The sequence below is a fragment of the Polypterus senegalus genome, chromosome 16 (assembly GCF_016835505.1).
Source record: "Polypterus senegalus isolate Bchr_013 chromosome 16, ASM1683550v1, whole genome shotgun sequence".
NCBI classification, from domain to species: Eukaryota; Metazoa; Chordata; class Cladistia; order Polypteriformes; family Polypteridae; genus Polypterus; species Polypterus senegalus.
Window position 1 is genome coordinate 54,249,994 of NC_053169.1, and position 22,570 is coordinate 54,272,563.

Below are 22,570 nucleotides of genomic sequence, written 5' to 3' on the forward strand. Positions count from 1 at the left end.
CAGTCCTAATTCTAACAATGACTATTATTATCCCAGCCCAATTCTAACAATAAATATCATTGTCCCATTTTTCTCTTCATTAAGGAACCTCTCCATGTACTTCTTCCAAGTATCCTTGATCCCATGACTATAAATTGTGATGTTCCCTTCAGCATTTTTCAAGCAGCTCACAACTAACACACCCTGTCATTCATTAGCCATTCACTTTGAGCCCCTGAACACAACAGCTCAATTGCAAAATCCCATCTCTTACATTTTTGTGCCCTACCAATTGCTTTTATAACAGTTTCACTTTGCTTCGGTGTAGAGATTTCCCTGACACCTTTTGTCGTTGCTATAAGGTGTATCAGAAAACATCTGCCGTTGCCTTCATTTTCCATCTCACCTCAGTACATACTTACTGTTATTTTTTTTTCTTGCCTCTGATGGAAAGATCACCTACAACATGGTAATATTATGATACTCAAGCTTCTTCAGGGATCACTTTCACATTTTCTCACTATGTCCTGATCAACTTTCCAAAATGTCTATCATACTTCTTACACTGCCAAATTCACATATCACCAACTTGCTTTAGTGCTTTTTAAATATGGTGCTGCACACAACCATTTACTTTGCATCACAAAACTCCAGAGTCCCCTTACCCTCAGCATTATGGTACGAAAGCTCCTTTTACTCTCACCTTCTGGCTGTTGCAGAAGCAACGCAGAACATTTTGTTAATTTGCAGCTGTTCATTTCAGTGGTATAAAAATAGAGTTTGTATGTCATGAAAAGATCAGACTCGACACACTTAAAAAGGTTTGGGGCAGCCACCTATATATTATCCCTGGCTGCAATGGCTTGATTTTTTTTAGACAAGTGTCTTGGTTGGAGTCCAAACATGAACTGCTGTAGGTTTGGCAAGATGGCGGTTTTAAGTGATCAAAGCAGAAGAGACATAAGGTGAACTGGAAGTGACTGTCTACTGACATCAGTCTAGGTGCCGGAACTGGAAGTGACATCATCATGGGTGGCGGAAACGGAAGTGATGTCTTCAGTGTTGAGTCAGACAGGTTTTCCTGTGGCAGGTCTGTAGAGGTAATGGGAGAAGGTTTAGTGCATCCCACCACCCCCTGGCCTGTTATGGAATTACCTTCGCTTGGTCCATACAACGTCCTCCTACTTACACGTGCGTGACAATGTTTTAAATGCTTCAAATAAATATTAACCTGTGAAAAAACATAGCTTGATTTTTCAGATTGCAATTAAATATGATTGTAAATGTGGAATTCATGAAGCCATCTATCAGAAACAACACTATTGGGGGTACAAAGCTGTCATGTATGTAGAGCTGCATAATTTTAAGCTGCAAGGGAGATTTTCTGTTTTTAATTATTAAATACAGTAACAGTGTATGTCATAATTTAATTGAATTCAGAAACACTCTACCTATCCTTTAATTGTATCTAAACACTTGACAGTAAAGTTAAGGTGGTTTGAAATTTGTAAATTTCTTGTAGAGCATTACAATACAAGGTCATCATACTGACTATTTAACATTATTCTCTTTTCCTTTAGATAAGCAAAAAGTTCCCACAGCAACTGTCCAGGGATTGCGTCATACAATACTGTTTTAGAATTTGCTACAGCTTTCAAGCTATATCTAGAAGGGAGCAATTTTTATCTATTGTCTTACAAAAAATACAAAAATTGGAATAGTTAATTATATAAGTTATATTATAATAATATATATTATATATATAATTTATATTATTATATAAATTACCTCCATTATCCCTGTGATTAATTATAAATAATATGACCAAGATTTGTTAACTTGTTAAATTCTTAAAAAGAGAAGGAACTGTTTTTTTTTTTTTTTTTTAATAATGACTGATTTGGAACCGTTTCTCTTTTATAAGCATTTCAGGTAGAATTGGACACCAAACATGATAAATATGAAAGACTTGTGAAACTTAGTCGTGATATAACCATTGAAAGCAAGCGGACCATTTTCCTTCTTCACAGAATGACCAGGTTAGTAGAAAGATGTCAGATATACTAAAGCAGGTGTGGGCAGTCGTAGTCCTAGAGTGCCAACATAAATTCATGGTTTTGATACTTAGAAATAACTTCATAATTAGAAACAAGTTCTTTTGGATTATGAAACATACCATTAAATTAAATACTGTACTCCTTGTAGCAAATATTCTGCTGTTAACATTTTTCAAAAATTCATCCCAGCGTATTATTTTTTCCTAGGAAAATGGATAGCTGTTAATGTTGACGCCAAAATGCAAGGTAATTTAGTATGATGACCATAAGAAGAGTTGTTTAACAAGCAAAGGATCGTAAACAAAAGACTACCCTTGCATATAAATACAGTACATCAGCCAAAAACTGTGCCGCCTCTTTCCTGTCCTGGATACTGTTCAAATTTACAGTAGTTTATTCTAACATACTGTCAAGTGATTGTTGAGCTCCCTAATTAAATTAGAAGGTTGTAGGGATCCAGAAACTAACATTGTGGCTTTGGATCCATGGCAGGATCTAATGTTAGATAGGTTGCCAGCCCCTCTAGGGATACACACGCACACAGTCAAACTCATAATATGTCAGTTTAGAGCCACTTGTAAACCTGACTTGCATGTCTTTTAGTAATGCTCAGATCAGCAGATTATTTTCAGTACAAAAGACTTGATAGGTAAATTGGCCAATTGTCATAAATTTATATTTTAACAGCAAAAAATCTGCAATTCAATTAATGATTAAGGTTGATTTAAACGTTTAAGTGCATGTATATTTATATTTAAGTACAGTTTAAATTCCAATATCAATATGTCAGAATATTTATATAAACAAATGGTGAAAACTACTTATTTTTAAAATAAGCATTGTTTCAAAACAGTACATTATGACAACATTTAATTTTTACAATGTCATTATTGTGGATAAATGTTTTACTTACATATTTTATAACTTAAAGTATATAGTTTAAGGGAATTTTATTTTAGTATTTTTATGCTCACTAAGCAATACGTCTACAGAATTGGGTTTTGTTAATAAAAAAATGAACAGGTAACACCTGTGGTCTGCAGTTTAATTATAAAATCACTAAAGTTAATACCTTATTCTTTAATAGAGAGCATACAGCTTCTACATGTCTGGTTATTCAGAAGGCTGGTGTAAAAGTTTTTTATAGAGGTAAAGAAAAAAAATATCAGTATCGGAATCGACCAGTCTGGTAACATGTTATCAGTATTGGCCCTCAAAACTTGATCTGAGCCTCCTTGATGTTTTTCTAGCTGAAGTATGCAGAGGAAACTGATTTCAAGACAAGGAAAATAGTATAGACCATGCATAAATAGTGACCAGATACAAATCAAACTGAAGTCATTATAGCTGAATTGCAGCTCTGGAAACTTTCTAAAATTATTTTCCAATTGCATAGGCACTAATGCTTGTCTAAAAATGTTTAGATTTTGAATTCAAAATTATGAACAAAAAACATGCATATGCATTTATAAAAGAGTAGAAATATATTGGATTATAATATGAGTAAATACTGATTACAATATTACAATGAATAATAAATGAAAATGAACAGGAAGCAGCGTATAATATAATGAATACAGATTTTCTTAGTGCTCCTTCAGACAGAGCACGCAGTTGTTACATATTTTCATTCTGGCCAAATCGATATATTAATTTATTTTTATGTATGTCAGTTATAACCTTTATAAAGTTTAGATTTTGATTATGATATGCCTGTTAGGAAGGATGAGGTAATTCACCTTTTCACCATTATTCATCAATGGTCATTTTGTAGACTTTGGAAAGCAACATCAGTTATGGCCAGGAAAGCTCACGAGAAGCTATTGCACACAAAAAAGCAGTGACTCTTAACTTTAGGTCTGTTGTTGATTTTCAGCATCATTGTAAGGTATAGTTGAGGAAATGAGGCACCTAGAGAAAGTAGTTTGCACTGCTTTTAAAAACATTATTTTGTCTCTCTAATCATCCAGATTGAAACATTAACTTATTTAAATTCTGTTTTACATGTTGGATATTGTGCATTCTATTTTCATACTTCTTTCATTTGGTAAACAGCTTAGATTTGTCAAAGGTTTGAACTACCAGATTTTATTACTTATCCAGATGAGAGCCTTCTTCATGTCTTATAGCTAATCATTTTTGGTATATTTGTTCTTTGGGGCTTAATGTTGAATGATCATTACTGGTGATCTTAAGTTTTATACTTGTATTGACGTTTTATTACATAAGCTTAACCTAATCAATTTGTATACCATTAGTATTATAGTATAATTGATTAAAGCCATCATTTTTAACCTCTATTTCTATCACTCTCTCTCAATCTCTCTCTAATACAGTGTCCCTGATGCAGAAGTACTTAAAGAGTCTGAATGTAAATTAGATGGTATTAGGTTGAAGATCAAACAGATAGCCAAAGAACTCATTGGAGAAGATTTATACCAGTATCACCGTGCTTTTACTCCAGGTATTATATTTGTTCAGTCTTGTTACATATACTCCTTTGCGTAATTTTATGTGTGGTGGTAAATTTAGATATATTGGTTAGGTCTATTAAAGGATAATACATTTTTTCATTATAAGTGTGTGTGTATGTGAATATATATGTACCTCAAAACACAAGGCTGAGTCTCAGTACATTAGCAAAACCAACTTTATTCCGCTTGAAACAGGAACAGCACTATTATTTATTGTAATGGGATCTACCACTCTCCTATACACAGACACAGCAATCAGGCAGGGTCATGGTCATGTTGGTGGCCAAGTAATACTGGTCCCTGCATTTACAATGCTTCTTGCATTACCCATCAACAGCAGGTGGTCATAGTGTGACTATGATCTTTTTGGATTTGTTTTTGCGGCAAACTGCTGCAGCGCTGGGAGTCTGCGGTTGCCCCAGCAACCGATAGGCTCTCTTCCATAGAAGCGGCGATCGCACTTTGGGACACTCTTCGCCATGTAGTTCTGTTGCAGGGAGCCCCAAAAGAGTTCAGAAACCTTGCATCTACCCCCTCAGATTTGTCCACACCGTTGTGGGCAAATCGACCTTCCAAGCCAGGCGGGAGAGAAAACATCTGCAAATTAATAGACTACCAAGTAAGCCAGACGTTCATATCCTTCTGTTTGTACAGCCATTGTAGCAGGTCATGGTCAGTCACCAGGGTAAACCATCGTCTCTAGAGATAGTAACGGAGGGCCTGCTCCGCCCACTTAATCGCAAAGCACTCCATTTCATTAGTTAAGTAATTACGCTCCCTGGGTAGTAGCTTTCCATTGTGAGAGCACCGCTCCTAAACTGAAAGCACTAGCATCTGTTGCAGAATAAATTCCATTGCATAGGATTGCATAGAACCGGGAATGATGATAAAACAGCTTTTAGGTCCACAATAGCTCTCTCACAGGCATTGGTCCATACATCACTACGATTCTGTTTGCCATTTGCCAAGTCTATAAGGAAGGCGGCCAAATGTGGAAAAGTGGAAATGAACCGCCTGTAATATCCCGCAAGCCAGATGATGGCACGAACCTGCCTCTGTGTTTCGGGGCCGGGGATATGCAAGCACATTCCCCACCTACTTCATTTGAGGCCTGAGCAAACCCTTCCCCATGGAATATCTCTGACATTCACAGTTTGCACTTCTTAAGGTTGGCTTACAACCCCGCCAGCCACAAACTGTCAAGCACCACCTAAAGGCAGACAAGATGCGATTCCCAGTCATTACTGAAAATGACCAAATGGTCAAGACAGGCACCTGCATACATGGAATGGGGATGCATGATCATACGCTGAAAGGTCAGCGGTGCACCATGGGAGACCAAAAGGGTGTGCCATAAATTCAAACAACCCATCCGGAGTAATGAACATGGTTTTCTTGCAACTAGACTCCTCCAAGGGGACTTGCCAGTAACCCTTTGTGAGATCAAAGGTGGAGAGCTATGAAGCCTGTCTGAGCTTTTCTAACAACTCATCCACATGTGGCATCAGGTATGCATCAAACTTGGAAATCTTATTCAAAGGCCTGAAATCAATACAGAACTGAACCGAACTGTCAGACTTTGAGAGGAGTATTATTGGACTTCGCCATTCGCTGTTGCTCGGCCAGATAACTCAGAATTGGAGCATCTGTTGGACTTCCTCGTGTATCACTTTCCTTATTGCCTCTGGTAGGCAATACGGGGGCACCTTTATACTCATACCGGGTGTAGTGACAATTTTGTGTTCTGTAATCATCACCCAGCCAGGTATTGCCGAAAAAATGTCTGAGTTCCCATCGATCAGCGATAGCAATTCCGCTTTCTGGTTGTCAGTTAAATCATCTCCTCAGTCGGGGGGACCACTACAGCCGTGACCAGGACTTTGTGATGGTCTTGCCACTCCTTTAAAAGATTAATTTGAAAAATCGGGTTTCTGTCACCCGAGAAGTCTGACTTTATAATTCACTGGGGACATATGCTGTTCTATCACTGCCGCCCTTGCCATTCGGCCCGAAATTTATGTGGATTGGATGGGATCAACACAAGCACACAATCCCCCTTCTTAAGCTCGCAGAGTTTACTCGTCTGGACATAATTACGTAATAATTACTGCTGTTCCACCAAAATAGAAGACAACGTGGTGGCCTGTACTTGCAGCAAAACGACTCGGTCAACAAACCTTCCCCAAGGAGTTGCTTTGCGAGTCTTCATGCATTCATCCCAAAAAATGTCCAACACCCCGCGGGTCGCTGACCAAAAAATTGTAAGAAAAAACTTGTGCCAATGGAAGCTTGCAGGGCCTCCCAGACAGCAAACAGGAGGAAAGTTACTACATTGTCCTAGGAAGTTGGATTGTTATGGGCTACCCGCTGAATCATCTTTTTTAGGATTTTATTAAATCGTTCAGTCAGGCCATCCATCCACGGATGATAAACCATGGAGTGTAACTGCTTAATTCCGAAACTTTCGCTTAGCTGCTTTTCTCTGATTAGTGAGGATCTCATGAGGGATACCAATATGTGTGAACATATCCGAGAGTGCTTTTGCAATAGTCTGGGTATTTTGTGGTGTAATTGATTAATACAAACATATACCGAAAGCCACTTTCACTCTTGGGAACCGAGCCAACAATATCTAATCCCACCCTCTCAAAGGGAACGTCTAAAATGGGCATTGGTACAAGGGGTGCCCTGTCAGGTCTGTGAGCGGAAACTATTTGACAGTTGGGAAAGGCTTTATAAAATCTTTCCACATCCTGGCCCATATTCACCCAATAAAGGCATTTTGAAATGCATTCCTTCGTCTTTTCTGAGCCGAGGTGAGCCAATAAAATGCGACTGTGAGCATTTTTAAAACTTTCTCCCTATGCCAACTTGGTACTACCAACTACTCGAGGCATTAATCACCCATGCAATCAGAAATCGCCTGATACAGAAAACCATCCTTAAGTAAAAAATGTGGTGTTTTAAAATTCCGGCCCTCTCTCTCCAGATAGTAAGAGTAATTTGCGACGTGGGCTTGTCTGAATGCAAAATCCAAGTTGTTGTTGGTGAGCAAACTCCATCTGGATGCCAGTCTCTGCTTCCTCCATCCTTGATGCAGAGTCGCCCTCGCCTCCCACTGCTATTTTGTTTTTATTCTGTGTACATATTGAGTCTCCAGTCTGTGGAGGCTGTTCGTGTGGGTGATGGCGTGGAAAAGTTTGACAGCTGTCCCGGGACATCACTTGAGGATTCATCACCCAGCTCGCTGCATAACTCTGGTTCAATTTAAAATCCGTTTCCTTGACTGACATTGTCTGTGGTGATCCCCTCTCTATCCACTACGGGGTAGATGTTCTACAGGTGGCCAAGACCCAAGGGAAGAGGGCAGTCCAAACCTCAAAGTTCTTCCCCTTATATTTCAAGGGGAGTAAGGGCTCATTTATACTTCACACTCAGAACGCGAACACGCCGCATCATGGCTGCCACGCGTTCCCAGCGTTCATTTCACGAGTCCTCTGAGCAGGTCCCCAGAAATTAGCACAACACGTGCACGAGTTGCAGTACCAGCAAAAGGTCGGGGGGCTCAGTGTTCTAAAAGTTGTAACGTGACGTCAGTGTCTCTGTTTACTATCTACATGTGACAGAAAGCCTCTATGCAGATCCTACGGGATGAATGCTTCGATGTGGTGAAGCAAAATGCCGACATACATATGCATTTGTGGTGCTTTTATATTCAAGCGTTGCATATTCCCGATCGTAATGACACGATACATTTTAAAAGTCTCACATACCATCTTTTTGTGCCCTCTTTTTTTCTTTCTTTCAACTTAACAACAGCAACATACTGTATAGCGCTATATTTGAGCCACTGAGAAAAAAATAAAGGACATGGTGGAAACGTGTATTTTGTGATTAAAGTGGAAATTTCGGCTTTAATCTCGAAATGTCCACTTGAACCTCATAGTTTACTTTATCATTAATGCAGACCATCGTAAACGTCATCCCAGTTTTTAATCGCTACGAGCTTCTTGAACCTGACAGCAGCGGGAAGCAGCAATAGATCACCGCACAGAACACATGACATGTGTGATATTCCAACTCTCTGCACATTTAGAATCTTTAGATTTGTACTTGATACCACTTTCATGATGAAATGCATTAAATTGTGTACATTACATTTTACATATAATTTCGTTTAAATAATGAATACTGTTAATAATTACACACACGTGGGGAATAATTAGACACATGGGGGTGTCACAGTGGTGGAGCGATAGCACTGCTGTCTCGCAGGGAATTATGTTGCTGGTATTTCCTGCTTGTATTCCACACTGTGCTCTGGTTTCCTTCCAAAGATATGCAGATTTGGGGATTTAGTGCCACTAAAATGATGCTAGTGTATGCGAGTGCTTGTATTCACCTTGCGATGAGCTGAGGCCTCGTCCAGCAATTGTTTCTCACTCGTGCCCAATGCTTGGTGGAATAGACACATCCCTGGATTGATGGATTTAATCAGTAAACATCATTTTCAGAGATATTGCGGTAAGGTGTCATCAGAATTTATTGAATGTTCCAGGCAATTCACAACACAGAGAAGCCGAACATGTTCTCACAGTGATAATATCTCGCACTGCCACCTGGTGGATTCCTCCAGATTTACGTAAAGTAAGCACACAAGTATAAACACTACAACGCTTGCGTAGCTGGATCGTCCGCTGCAGCATGCGTTGCGTCACGTGAAGTATAACTCCGCCCTAATAGTCTTGTATTTGTGTGTATTTATGTGTTTTAATGTTCCCATGGACTCGGCAGATGTCCAGAGCCAGGTGTCCCAGTTGATCACAGGGAAAGCAGCTGTGCTTAGTCGCTCTATGGTGTTCACATTCTCGTGTCTTCTACTCATGGCCCTGGCAACCCTGAAGGTCGGTCTTGGTTGGATCGATATCTAGGTTAAACCTGGGTAGCCCCGTTGTTTCCAGGTGGCTTGTGGTCCCTCTAGTCTGTGGGTCAGATACAACAGTGAGTGGATGTTGTTCCGTAGCATTCATCTCAAAGGCTCACATCTATCCCTGACAGGACTACATCAATAACGAGCATCTCCACAATGCACTCAAAAGGGTCTCCATGGATCCAGCTTTCAATCAGGTCCACAAATCCTTGGATCTGTCCTCGTACAGGGCAATCTGGATCAATATGGCACAGCCAAAACTGCTGCCCCTTGACCAGCTATGCGGAGGAGGATCTGTTGCTTCAGGTAGTCAAAATCATCACGCCTTTTGGGAGGGAGATTCCATATGGCTTGGAGGGCTTCTCCAGTTAAAAATGGGGCGAAAATAGCTGCCCAGGCTCCCCTGCCCCAGCACATCAATGTTACCATTACATTCAAAGCAGAATAGGATACACTCAGGGTCGTCTGAGGGAGCCGTCTTCGGCAGCAAATATCATTGCTGCGCCAATGCAGCGATGGCCGCCAGAGCCTCATCTTGCTCTGGGTTTTGCTGTACTGTATTTCTTGGGGATCCATCAGTGCAAGGACCCCACTTCTGGTACCATGTAATGTTTGAGTCTCTGTCTTGAGTCTCAGTACCTGAGCAAAACCAACTTTATTCCGCTTGAAACAGGAACGGAACAGGTGGCGCAATGGTTGTGCTGCTGCCTTGCAGTAAGGAGACCCGGGTTTGCTACCCGGGTCTTCGCTGTGTGGAGTTTGCATGTTCTCCCCGTGTCTGCGTGGGTTTCCTCCGGGTGTTATGGTTTTCTCCCACAGTCCAAAGACATGCAGGTTAGGTGCATTGACGATCCTAAATTGTCCCTAGTGTGTGCTTTGTGTGTGTGTATGTATCCTGTGGTGGGTTGGTGCCCTGCCTAGAGATTTGTTCCTGCCTTGTGCCCTGTGCTGGATGGGATTGGCTCCTGCAGATCCCCGTGACCCTGTGTTAGGATATAGCGGGTTGGTTAATGACTGACTTACAGGAACAGAATTTATTGTAACGGGATCTACCACTCTTCTATACACAGACACAGCAATCAGGCAGGGTTGTGGTCATGTTAGTGGCCTAGTAATACCGGTCTCTGCATTTACAATGTTCCTTGCATCACCCATCGACGGCAGGTGCTCATAGCACAACTGCGATCTTTTTGGATTTGTTTTTGCAGCGAACTGCTCCAGCGCTATGAGAGAAGTCGCAAAATCAACCGGAATGTTCAAATAAATTATAGAAAAAAAAAAAAAATCTTAATCCATTAAGTCGTTCTCTTGTGAAAAGTGGACAGACATACAGACAGACAGACAATGGATTTTATATATATATATATATATATATATATATATATATATATATATATATATATATATATATATATACTAGCAGAATACCCACGCTTAGATGAGAAGTAGTGTGTTAAAGAAGGTATGAAAAGAAAAGGAAAAATTTTAAAATAACGTAACATGATTGTTAATGTAATTGTTTTGTCATTGATATGAGAGTTGTTCTCATATCTATATATATATATATATATGTATATATATCTATATATACAGTATCTATCTATCTATCTATCTATCTATCTATCTATCTATCTATCTATCTATCTATCTATCTATCTATCTATAAACTGCTCAAAAAAATTAAAGGAACACTTTGAAAACACATCAGATCTCAATGGGAAAAAGAAATCCTCCTGGATATCTATACTGATATAGACTGGGTAATGTGTTAGGAATGAAAGGATGCCACATCGTTTGATGGAAATGAAAATGATCAACCTACAGAGCCCTGAATTCAAAGATGCCCCAAAAATCAGAGTGAAAAAAATATGTGGCTGGCTAGTCCATTTTGCCAAAATTTAATTGCAGCAACTCAAAATTGTACGCAGCACTTTGTATGGCCCCTGTGTTCTTGTATACATGCCTGACAACATCGGTGCATGCTTCTAAGGAGATGACAGATGGTGTTGTGGGGGATCTCCTCCCAGATCTGGACCAGGGCATCACTGAGCTCCTGGACAGTCTGAGGTGCAACCTGGTGGCATTGGATGGACCAAGACATAATGTTCCAGAGGTGTTCTATTGGATTTAGGTCAGGAAAATGTGGTGGCCAGTCAATGGTATCAATTCCTTCATCCTCCAGGAACTGCCTGCATACTCTCACCACATGAGGCCAGGAATTGTCGTGCACCAGGAGCCACTGTACCAGCATAGGGTCTGACAATGGGTCCAAGGATTTCATCCTGATACCTAATGGCAGCCAAGGTGCCTTTGTCAAGCCTGTAGCGGTCTGTGTGACCCTCCATGGATATGCCTCCCCAGACAATCATTAACCCACCACCAAACTGCTCATGCTGAATGATGTTACAGGCAGCATAATGCTCTCCATGGCTTCTCCAGACCCTTTCACTTCTGTCACGTGCTCAGGGTAAACCTGCTCTCATCTGTAAAAAGCACAAGGCACCAGTGGTGCATCTGCCAATTCTGGTATTCTATGGCGAATGCCAATCGAGTTGCATGCTGCTGGGCAGTGAGCTCAGGGCCCATTAGAGGACATGGGGCCCTTGGGTCACCCTCATGAAGTCTTTCTGGTTGTTTGGTCAGAGACATTCACACCAATGGCCTGCTGGAGGTCATTTTGTAGGGCTCTGGCAGTGCTCATCCTGTTCCTCCTTGCCCAAAGGAGCAGATACTGGTCCTGCTGATGGGTTATGGACCTTCTATGGCCCTCTCCAGCTCTCCTAGAGTAACTGCTTGTCTCCTAGAATCTCCTCCATGCCCTTGAGACTGTGCAGGAGACACTGCAAACCTTCTGGCAATGATGCATGCATTGATGTGCCATCCAGGAGAAGTTGGACTACCTGTGCAACCTCTGTAGGGTCCAGGTATCGCCTCATGCTACCAGTAGTGACACTGACTGTAGCCAAATGCAAAACTAGTGAAGAAACAGTCAGAAAAGATGAGGAGGGAAAAATGTCAGTGGCCTCCACCTGTTAAACCATTCCTGTTTTGGGGGTCTCATTGTTGCCCCTCTAGTGCATCTGTTGTTAATTTCATTAACACCACAGCAGCTGAAACTGATTAACAACCCCCTCTGCTACTTAACTGACCAGATTAATATCCCATAAGTTTCATTGACTTTATGCTATACTCTGATTAAAAAGTGTTCCTTTAATTCTTTTGAGCAGTGTATATATATATATATATATATATATATATATATATATATATGTATATATATATATATATATATATATATATATATATATATATATATATATATCTTAATCCATTAAAGTCGTTCTCTTGTGAAAAGTGGACAGACATACAGACAGACAGACAATGGATATATATATATATATATATATATATATATACTAGCAGAATACCCAAGGCTTCGAGCGGAGTAGTAGTGTGTTAAAGAAGGTATGAAAAAGAAAAGGAAAAATTTTTAAAATAACGTAACATGATTGTTAATGTAATTGTTTTGTCATTGATATGAGAGTTGTTCTCATATCATATATATATATATATATATATATATCATATACAGCATCTATCTATACAGTGGTGTGAAAACTATTTGCCCCTTCCTGATTTCTTATTCTTTTGCATGTTTGTCACACAAAATGTTTCTGATCATCAAACACATTTAACCATTAGTCAAATATAACACAAGTAAACACAAAATGCAGTTTTTAAATGATGGTTTTATTATTTAGGAGAAAAAATCCAAACCTACATGGCCCTGTGTGAAAAGTAATTGCCCCCTTGTTAAAAATAACCTAACTGTGGTGTATCACACCTGAGTTCAACCTCCAGAGCCACCCCCAGGCCTGATTACTGCCACACCTGTTTCAATCAAGAAATCACTTAAATAGGAGCTGCCTGACACAGAGAAGTAGACCAAAAGCACCTCAAAAGCTAGACATCATGCCAAGATCCAAAGAAATTCAGGAACAAATGAGAACAGAAGTAATTGAGATCTATCAGTCTGGTAAAGGTTATAAAGCCATTTCTAAAGCTTTGGGACTCCAGTGAACCACAGTGAGAGCCATTATCCACAAATGGCAAAAACATGGAACAGTGGTGAACCTTCCCAGGAGTGGCCGGCCACCAAAATTACCCCAAGAGCAGAGAGACGACTCATCCGAGAGGTCACAAAAGACCCCAGGACAACGTCTAAAGAACTGCAGGCCTCACTTGCCTCAATTAAGGTCAGTGTTCACGACTCCACCATAAGAAAGAGACTGGGCAAAACGGCCTGCATGGCAGATTTCCAAGACGAAACCACTGTTAAGCAAAAAGAACATTAGGGCTCGTCTCAATTTTGCTAAGAAACATCTCAATGATTGCCAAGACTTTTGGGAAAATACCTTGTGGACTGATGAGACAAAAGTTGAACTTTTGGAAGGCAAATGTCCGCTACATCTGGCTAAAAGGAACACAGCATTTCAGAAAAGAACATCATACCAACAGTAAAATATGGTGGTGGTAGTGTGATGGTCTGGGGTTGTTTTGCTGCTTCAGGACCTGGAAGGCTTGCTGTGATAGATGGAACCATGAATTCTACTGTCTACCAAAAATCCTGAAGGAGAATGTCCGCCATCTGTTCGCCAACTCAAGCTGAAGCGATCTTGGGTGCTGCAACAGGACAATGACCCCAAACACACCAGCAAATCCACCTCTGAATGGCTGAAGAAAACAAAATGAAGACTTTGGAGTGGCCTAGTCAAAGTCCTGACCTGAATCCAATTGAGATGCTATGGCATGACCTTAAAAAGGCGGTTCATGCTAGAAAACCCTCAAATAAAGCTGAATTACAACAATTCTGCAAAGATGAGTGGGCCAAAATTCCTCCAGAGCGCTGTAAAAGACTCATTGCAAGTTATCGAAAACGCTTGATTGCAGTTATTGCTGCTAAGGGTGGCCCAACCAGTTATTAGGTTCAGGGGGCAATTACTTTTTCACACAGGGCCATGTAGGTTTGGATTTTTTCTCCCTAAATAATAAAACCATCATTTAAAAACTGCATTTTGTGTTTACTTGTGTTATATTTGACTAATGGTTAAATGTGTTTGATGATCAGAAACATTTTGTGTGACAAACATGCAAAAGAATAAGAAATCAGGGAAGGGGCAAATAGATAGATAGAGTGGTGTGAAAACTATATATCTATCTATATATCTATCTATCTATCTATCTATCTATCTATCTATCTATCTATCTATCTATCTATCTATCTATCTATCTATCTATCTATCTATCTATCTATCTATCTATCTATCTATCTATCTATCTATCTATCTATCTATAAACTGCTCAAAAATTTGAAAGATCTCAATGGGAAAAAGAAATCCTCCTGGATATCTATACTGATATAGACTGGGTAATGTGTTAGGAATGAAAGGATGCCACATCGTTTGATGGAAATGAAAATGATCAACCTACAGAGCCCTGAATTCAAAGATGCCCCAAAAATCAGAGTGAAAAAACTATGTGGCAGGCTAGTCCATTTTGCCAAAATTTAATTGCAGCAACTCAAAATTGTACGCAGCACTTTGTATGGCCCCTGTGTTCTTGTATACATGCCTGACAACATCGGTGCATGCTTCTAAGGAGATGACAGATGGTGTTGTGGGGGATCTCCTCCCAGATCTGGACCAGGGCATCACTGAGCTCCTGGACAGTCTGAGGTGCAACCTGGTGGCATTGGATGGACCAAGACATAATGTTCCAGAGGTGTTCTATTGGATTTAGGTCAGGAAAATGTGGTGGCCAGTCAATGGTATCAATTCCTTCATCCTCCAGGAACTGCCTGCATACTCTCACCACATGAGGCCAGGAATTGTCGTGCACCAGGAGCCACTGTACCAGCATAGGGTCTGACAATGGGTCCAAGGATTTCATCCTGATACCTAATGGCAGCCAAGGTGCCTTTGTCAAGCCTGTAGCGGTCTGTGTGACCCTCCATGGATATGCCTCCCCAGACAATCATTAACCCACCACCAAACTGCTCATGCTGAATGATGTTACAGGCAGCATAATGCTCTCCATGGCTTCTCCAGACCCTTTCACTTCTGTCACGTGCTCAGGGTAAACCTGCTCTCATCTGTAAAAAGCACAAGGCACCAGTGGTGCATCTGCCAATTCTGGTATTCTATGGCGAATGCCAATCGAGCTGCATGCTGCTGGGCAGTGAGCTCAGGGCCCATTAGAGGACATGGGGCCCTTGGGTCACCCTCATGAAGTCTTTCTGGTTGTTTGGTCAGAGACATTCACACCAATGGCCTGCTGGAGGTCATTTTGTAGGGCTCTGGCAGTGCTCATCCTGTTCCTCCTTTCAAAAGGAGCAGATACTGGTCCTGCTGATTGGTTATGGACCTTCTATGACCCTCTCCAGCTCTCCTAGAGTAACTGCTTGTCTCCTAGAATCTCCTCCATGCCCTTGAGACTGTGCAGGGAGACACTGCAAACCTTCTGGCAATGATACGTATTGATGTGCCATCCAGGAGAAGTTGGACTACCTGTGCAACCTCTGTAGGGTCCAGGTATCGCCTCATGCTACCAGTAGTGACACTGACTGTAGCCAAATGCAAAACTAGTGAAGAAACAGTCAGAAAAGATGAGGAGGGAAAAATGTCAGTGGCCTCCACCTGTTAAACCATTCCTGTTTTGGGGGTCTCATTGTTGCCCCTCTAGTGCATCTGTTGTTAATTTCATTAACACCACAGCAGCTGAAACTGATTAACAACCCCCTCTGCTACTTAACTGACCAGATTAATATCCCATAAGTTTCATTGACTTTATGCTATACTCTGATTAAAAGTGTTCCTTTAATTCTTTTGAGCAGTGTATATATATATATATATATATATATATATATATATATATATATATATATATATATATATATATATATATATATATATATATATATATATAGCAAAATACCCGCACTTGGTAGTGGAGAAGTAGTGTGTTAAAGAAGGAAAGAGAAACAAAAGGAAACATTTTAAAAATAATGTAACATGATTGTCAAAGTAATTGTTTTGTGTATTTGGCGGCAGCGTCACAAAGTTGTTTTCGTCTAGCTGCATCAGAAAATGTAACACGATGTCTGACACACCTCCTTTTTTACTGTTTTCTCATAGCTTGGATTGCTGCTGTCATAATGGGTTTGAGTCTATATATATATATATATATATATATATATATATATACATATCTTCATATCTATATACAGTACATATCTATATCTATATACAGTACATATCTACATATACACATATATATACCTATGTACATACATACATCATACATACACACACACACATTATATATATATATATGTGTGTGTGTATATATATATATATATATATATATATATATATATATATATATATATATATATAATAGTGGTGTGAAAAACTATTTGCCCCTTCCTGATTTCTTATTCTTTTGCATGTTTGTCACACAAAATGTTTCTGATCATCAAACACATTTAACCATTAGTCAAATATAACACAAGTAAACACAAAATGCAGTTTTTAAATGATGGTTTTATTATTTAGGGAGAAAAAAATCCAAACCTACATGGCCCTGTGTGAAAAAGTAATTGCCCCTGAACCTAATAACTGGTTGGGCCACCCTTAGCAGCAATAACTGCAATCAAGCGTTTGCATAACTTGCAATGAGTCTTTACAGCGCTCTGGAGGAATTTTGGCCCACTCATCTTTGCAGAATTGTTGTAATTCAGCTTTATTTGAGGGTTTTCTAGCATGAACCGCCTTTTTAAGGTCATGCCATAGCATCTCAATTGGATTCAGGTCAGGACTTTGACTAGGCCACTCCAAAGTCTTCATTTTGTTTTTCTTCAGCCATTCAGAGGTGGATTTGCTGGTGTGTTTTGGGTCATTGTCCTGTTGCAGCACCCAAGATCGCTTCAGCTTGAGTTGACAAACAGATGGCGGGACATTCTCCTTCAGGATTTTTTGGTAGACAGTAGAATTCATGGTTCCATCTATCACAGCAAGCCTTCCAGGTCCTGAAGCAGCAAAACAACCCCAGACCATCACACTACCACCACCATATTTTACTGTTGGTATGATGTTCTTTTTCTGAAATGCTGTGTTCCTTTTACGCCAGATGTAGCGGGACATTTGCCTTCCAAAAGTTCAACTTTTGTCTCATCAGTCCACAAGGTATTTTCCCAAAAGTCTTGGCAATCATTGAGATGTTTCTTAGCAAAATTGAGACGAGCCCTAATGTTCTTTTGCTTAACAGTGGTTTTGCGTCTTGGAAATCTGCCATGCAGGCCGTTTTGCCCAGTCTCTTTCTTATGGTGGAGTCGTGAACACTGACCTTAATTGAGGCAAGTGAGGCCTGCAGTTCTTTAGGCGTTGTCCTGGGGTCTTTGTGACCTCTCGGATGAGTCGCTCTCTGCTCTTGGGGTAATTTTGGTCGGCCGGCCACTCCTGGGAAGGTTCACCACTGTTCCATGTTTTGCCATTTGTGGATAATGGCTCTCACTGTGGTTACGCTGGAGTCCCAAAGCTTTAGAAATGGCTTTATAACCTTTACCAGACTGATAGATCTCAATTACTTCTGTTCTCATTTGTTCCTGAATTTCTTTGGATCTTGGCATGATGTCTAGCTTTTGAGGTGCTTTTGGTCTACTTCTCTGTGTCAGGCAGCTCCTATTTAAGTGATTTCTTGATTGAAACAGGTGTGGCAGTAATCAGGCCTGGGGTGGCTACGAAATTGAACTCAGGTGTGATACACCACAGTTAGGTTATTTTTAACAAGGGGCAATTACTTTTTCACACAGGGCCATGTAGGTTTGGATTTTTTTCTCCCTAAATAATAAAACCATCATTTAAAAACTGCATTTTGTGTTTACTTGTGTTATATTTGACTAATGGTTAAATGTGTTTGATGATCAGAAACATTTTGTGTGACAAACATGCAAAAGAATAAGAAATCGGGAAGGGGGCAAATAGTTTTTCACACCACTGTATATATATATATAATGTAGATAGGTGTGTGTGTGTATGTATGTATATATATATATATATATATATATATATATATATATATATATACACACACACACACACATATATACAAACATACACACAGGTATATATATGTGTATATATATGTATGTGTCTATATGTGTGTGTATAGCTTTGGTCACTGAGTGCAAGGGAAAAATAATAAAATATAGTCTAAGTTATTAAACAGTAAAACATTAACGTTTTAAGAAGTACAGGTACATTGAGCACTCCTGGAGTGGTTATGGTAAACTACATTTTAAAGACTGTGTAACACAACAGGTAAGTAGTACTAACAGCAGCTAAAATGTATATGGATCATCTCTGGTAGTAGATCCCTTTTGAAAGGCGCTACACAATGGCTGTGGTATAAAAATTACATTTTCTATGTGAACGTTCAAATTTCTGCCTCTGGTAATGTGCTTTACCGGCATTACCAGCAATTAAAGAAAATTAGTTTTGTGTCCTCTGCAGTGTTAAGAGAGAAAGGCTTTGGTTTGGGATAAAAGGAAAAAAGGTGTAAAGAAAGGAAAGTTGCCTTTTTCTTTTATATAGTATAGAGAGATGTGTTTGCTGACGTTATGATCGCCTTTTGGGCACAGTCGCGGTGGGTCTTGTGTAGACTGGTGAGACGTCCCTGCCATTAATCGGCTGTGATGGCACTGTCAGTCCTCCACTCCTGTGCGTGTCTTCATAATCCGAGCTGACGACCTCATAATCGTATACGTGCAAAAGAAAATGTGAATCGCCTAAATATTAGTTTGCTGCGGTGTAGAAAAGAGGTCCCATTTTTGCACTTGTCTGGGCTATAGCTCAGGGGGAGGATGAAAAAAATTAAAAGTGCTCACTTTGACTTAAGGCAGAAGCGCAGTCAGCATCTCAAATCCCGGCAAAGCTATGCGCGCGTGCCGGCTGCTCAACTTTTGCTGGGCAGGAGACCCCAGTTTTTGCAGACACGCTTCACGATATCAAAAGTCTCAGCGCTCTTTGGAGGTCATTCATATACAGTGGTACCTCGGTATACGTCTGCTTTGGAATAAGTCCAACTTGGTATACGTCGTGTTTGGACACAAAAAATTTTGCTTGGTATATGACCTTTGTTTGGAATACGACTCGTGTGCTAACCTTGTTTACCTCTCTTGAGACAAAGCCACGACTACCCATGAGCATTAGTGCGCCAGTTGCTAGCATTCAGTGAACAACCCGCGCTATAACTCTCTGTGAACTTTCACATGTGTGATATAGCGGGTCAACAGCTCCTGTCAAAGTCCAGCTTTGAAATAAATAATCACCGCGCTCGTAGCTTGGTGAGGGGGCGTGGTGGTTATGTGGCTGAAGGTTGTCAGGGCGATTAGCGATGTGGGCGTTTCTCACCAAAGTGCACTTGTGAGGGACCATCCGCATTCATGATTGTTCCTGGGGCTGTTTATCTTGATAAACAGAAGCACAAGTCAGCTAGAAGGGCAGTAAAAAGAAAAAAAAGACGGGAGGTTGAGTGAGTGAGAGAGAGAGGGCTGCTTATCTTGATAAATAGAAGCGCCTTGGCTTGAAGGGGAGTAAAAAGAAAGAACGGACCTGAAAGAGAGAGAGAGCGCGCATGGATAAAGTGGCTGAAGCAGGCAGTGCGAAGGTCAGCTGCAAGTAGGGCGACTCCCCAGTTGGGAAGCAGGCACCGGGCTTCTTGTTTTTTTTAATAGAATGCTTCATGCTTTTAACTTCGTTGTTTTTAAGAAGACTTTTTTCTATTGTTTTTAACCTCCACGTTTCACTTCTGATTTTATGGATTATTTATTGGAACTTTGGAGACTGCACTTTAATTTGAACACCTTGTTTTGTTAATTGTTTTAATAAAAGCACTTTGCACTTGCATCTCCTTGCTTTGTTGTTACCGATGAGGTTAGCAGCGAGGCACATTACCGACGGTGTAGGACTCAAGGGCTCCCCGGCAGCAGATGGGAGCATACAGCAAACCTGCATCGTCACAACGTGATTTTGTGTTTTTTTCATGTAAATTTGAATTGATTGTTGTATGAAGGTGGCATGCGTATCTGGGACATGGCTGTTGCGTACCGTTTGCGAGAAACGACAGTATCTACGATTGTGAAAAACAAAGATGTTATTAAAAAGTAAAGTGAGGTACAATTTTCATTTATTTCATCTAATTGGTTTTGTATTTATGTATTTTAGTATTAAGCAGTGTTTAAATTATTTTAAACAACCCCATCAATGTATAATATGCCAATAGCAATAGGATTTTTTTTTTCATGGGAACAGATTAATCATTTTCCCATTATTTCTTATGGGAAAAATTTGTTTGGTATACGTCCTGTTTGGTATAAGTCAAAGGGTCTGGAATGGATTAAGGACGTATACCGAGGTTCCACTGTATATACAGTAATCCCTCCTCGATCGCGGGGGTTGCGTTCCAGAACCCCCTGCGATAGATGAAAATCCGCGAAGTAGAAACCATATGTTTGTGTAGTTATTTTTATATATTTTAAGCCCTTATAAACTCTCCCACACTGTTAACATTATTAGAGCCCTCTAGACATGAAATAACACCCTTTAGTCAAAAGTTTAAACTGTGCTCCATGACAAGACAGAGATGACAGTTCTTTCTCACAATTAAAAGAATGCAAATAGATCTTCTTCTCTTCAGGAGCAGAGAATTTCAGGGAGAGAGAGAGAGCGCTCGCAAAGAAAAGCAAACAATCAAAAAATCAATACGTGTGCTTTTAAGTTTGCTGCGGCATGTTTTAGAGGAGCGTCAGTATCTTCTAAGCAAGCAGCCTCTGTGCAAACAGCCCCTCTGCTCACATCTCCTCCGTCAGGCGCAGAGAACGTCAGAATAAAGCAAACTATCAAAAAATCAATAAATGTGCTTTTGGAAGCACCGCGATAAAGCGGCATTTCTTAGAGGTGCGTCCGTATCCACTAGGCAAACAGCTTCTGTGCAAACAGCACCTCTGCTCACAGCCCCTCCGTCAGGCTCAGAGGATGTCAGAGAGGGTGAGAGAGAGGCAGAGACAACAAATAATCAAGCACCGCGCGGGATGCATATCTTATAGCATTGAGGAGTTTTAGTTAATATGTAATACATGCTCTGATTGGGTAGCTTCTAAGCCATCCGCCAATAGCGTCCCTTTTATGAAATCAACAGGGCAAACAAACTGAGGCGTGTAGCATAAATTAAAAGACCCATTGTCCGCAGAAATCCGCGAACCAGCGAAAAATCAGTGATATATATTTAGATGTGCTTACATTTAAAATCCGCGATAGAGTGAAGCCGCATGAAAAGTCGCGCGATATAGCGAGGGATTACTGTGCCAACATTTCTAAAGAATGCTTTCAGCACCTTGTTGAATCAATGCCACGTAGAATTAAGACAGTTCTGAAGGCGAAAGGGGGTCAAACACCGTATTAGTATGGTGGTCCTAATAATCCTTTAGGTGAGTATAATATACAGTACAAACACACACAATATATGAATGGGACAATAATGGAATGATGTTCAAAAACATATCCGATATATTTTATTGCTGTATTTTATATTGTGTATGGAATAATATGATGCCAGAATTAGTATGAGGATAAATAAAATTGTTTACATTCATATACCAGATTTAGCCTTTAAAATTTTTTTAGTACACATTTAAATTATAAGTGACATTAAATCTGATGCATCTATATCTGTATAATGTGTGTTTGATGGTCCATGACTGTTACATGATAGAAATTATTTCAGGGCAAACTATTAAAAATATAACTTGACCTTTTTTTTTTTTTGAGGCCAAATCCCTTAACCTGAGATGTGTCTTGAGAACTGGTGAAAAAAGTTTCTACTGCAACAGTTTTATTAAGGCCCCATTCACACTATTATGTTTTAGTTTAAAAATTCAGACATTAGTCTCCATTTTGCACTTTGTCCACACAACCCTGGCATTTTCAACCACCATAAATGGAGCCTTTTTAAAACACTCCTCAGAACTTCTGTATTTTGGAAAACACAGTCTCAGCATTGTAATTTAGACAGGT

General features: G+C 40.0%; 1 protein-coding gene across 2 annotated transcripts in view; it reads left to right on the top strand.

Moving 5' to 3' along the window:
- tsnax (translin-associated factor X) overlaps positions 1–22,570 on the top strand; it is a 79,559-nt gene that overhangs the window by 10,887 nt on the left and 46,102 nt on the right. For both annotated transcript variants that reach the window (XM_039738174.1, XM_039738175.1), the window contains exons 3-4: positions 1,904–2,018; positions 4,373–4,500. In XM_039738174.1, the coding sequence (XP_039594108.1) occupies positions 1,904–2,018; positions 4,373–4,500 (243 nt within the window). The remainder of the gene's footprint in view (positions 1–1,903; positions 2,019–4,372; positions 4,501–22,570) is intronic.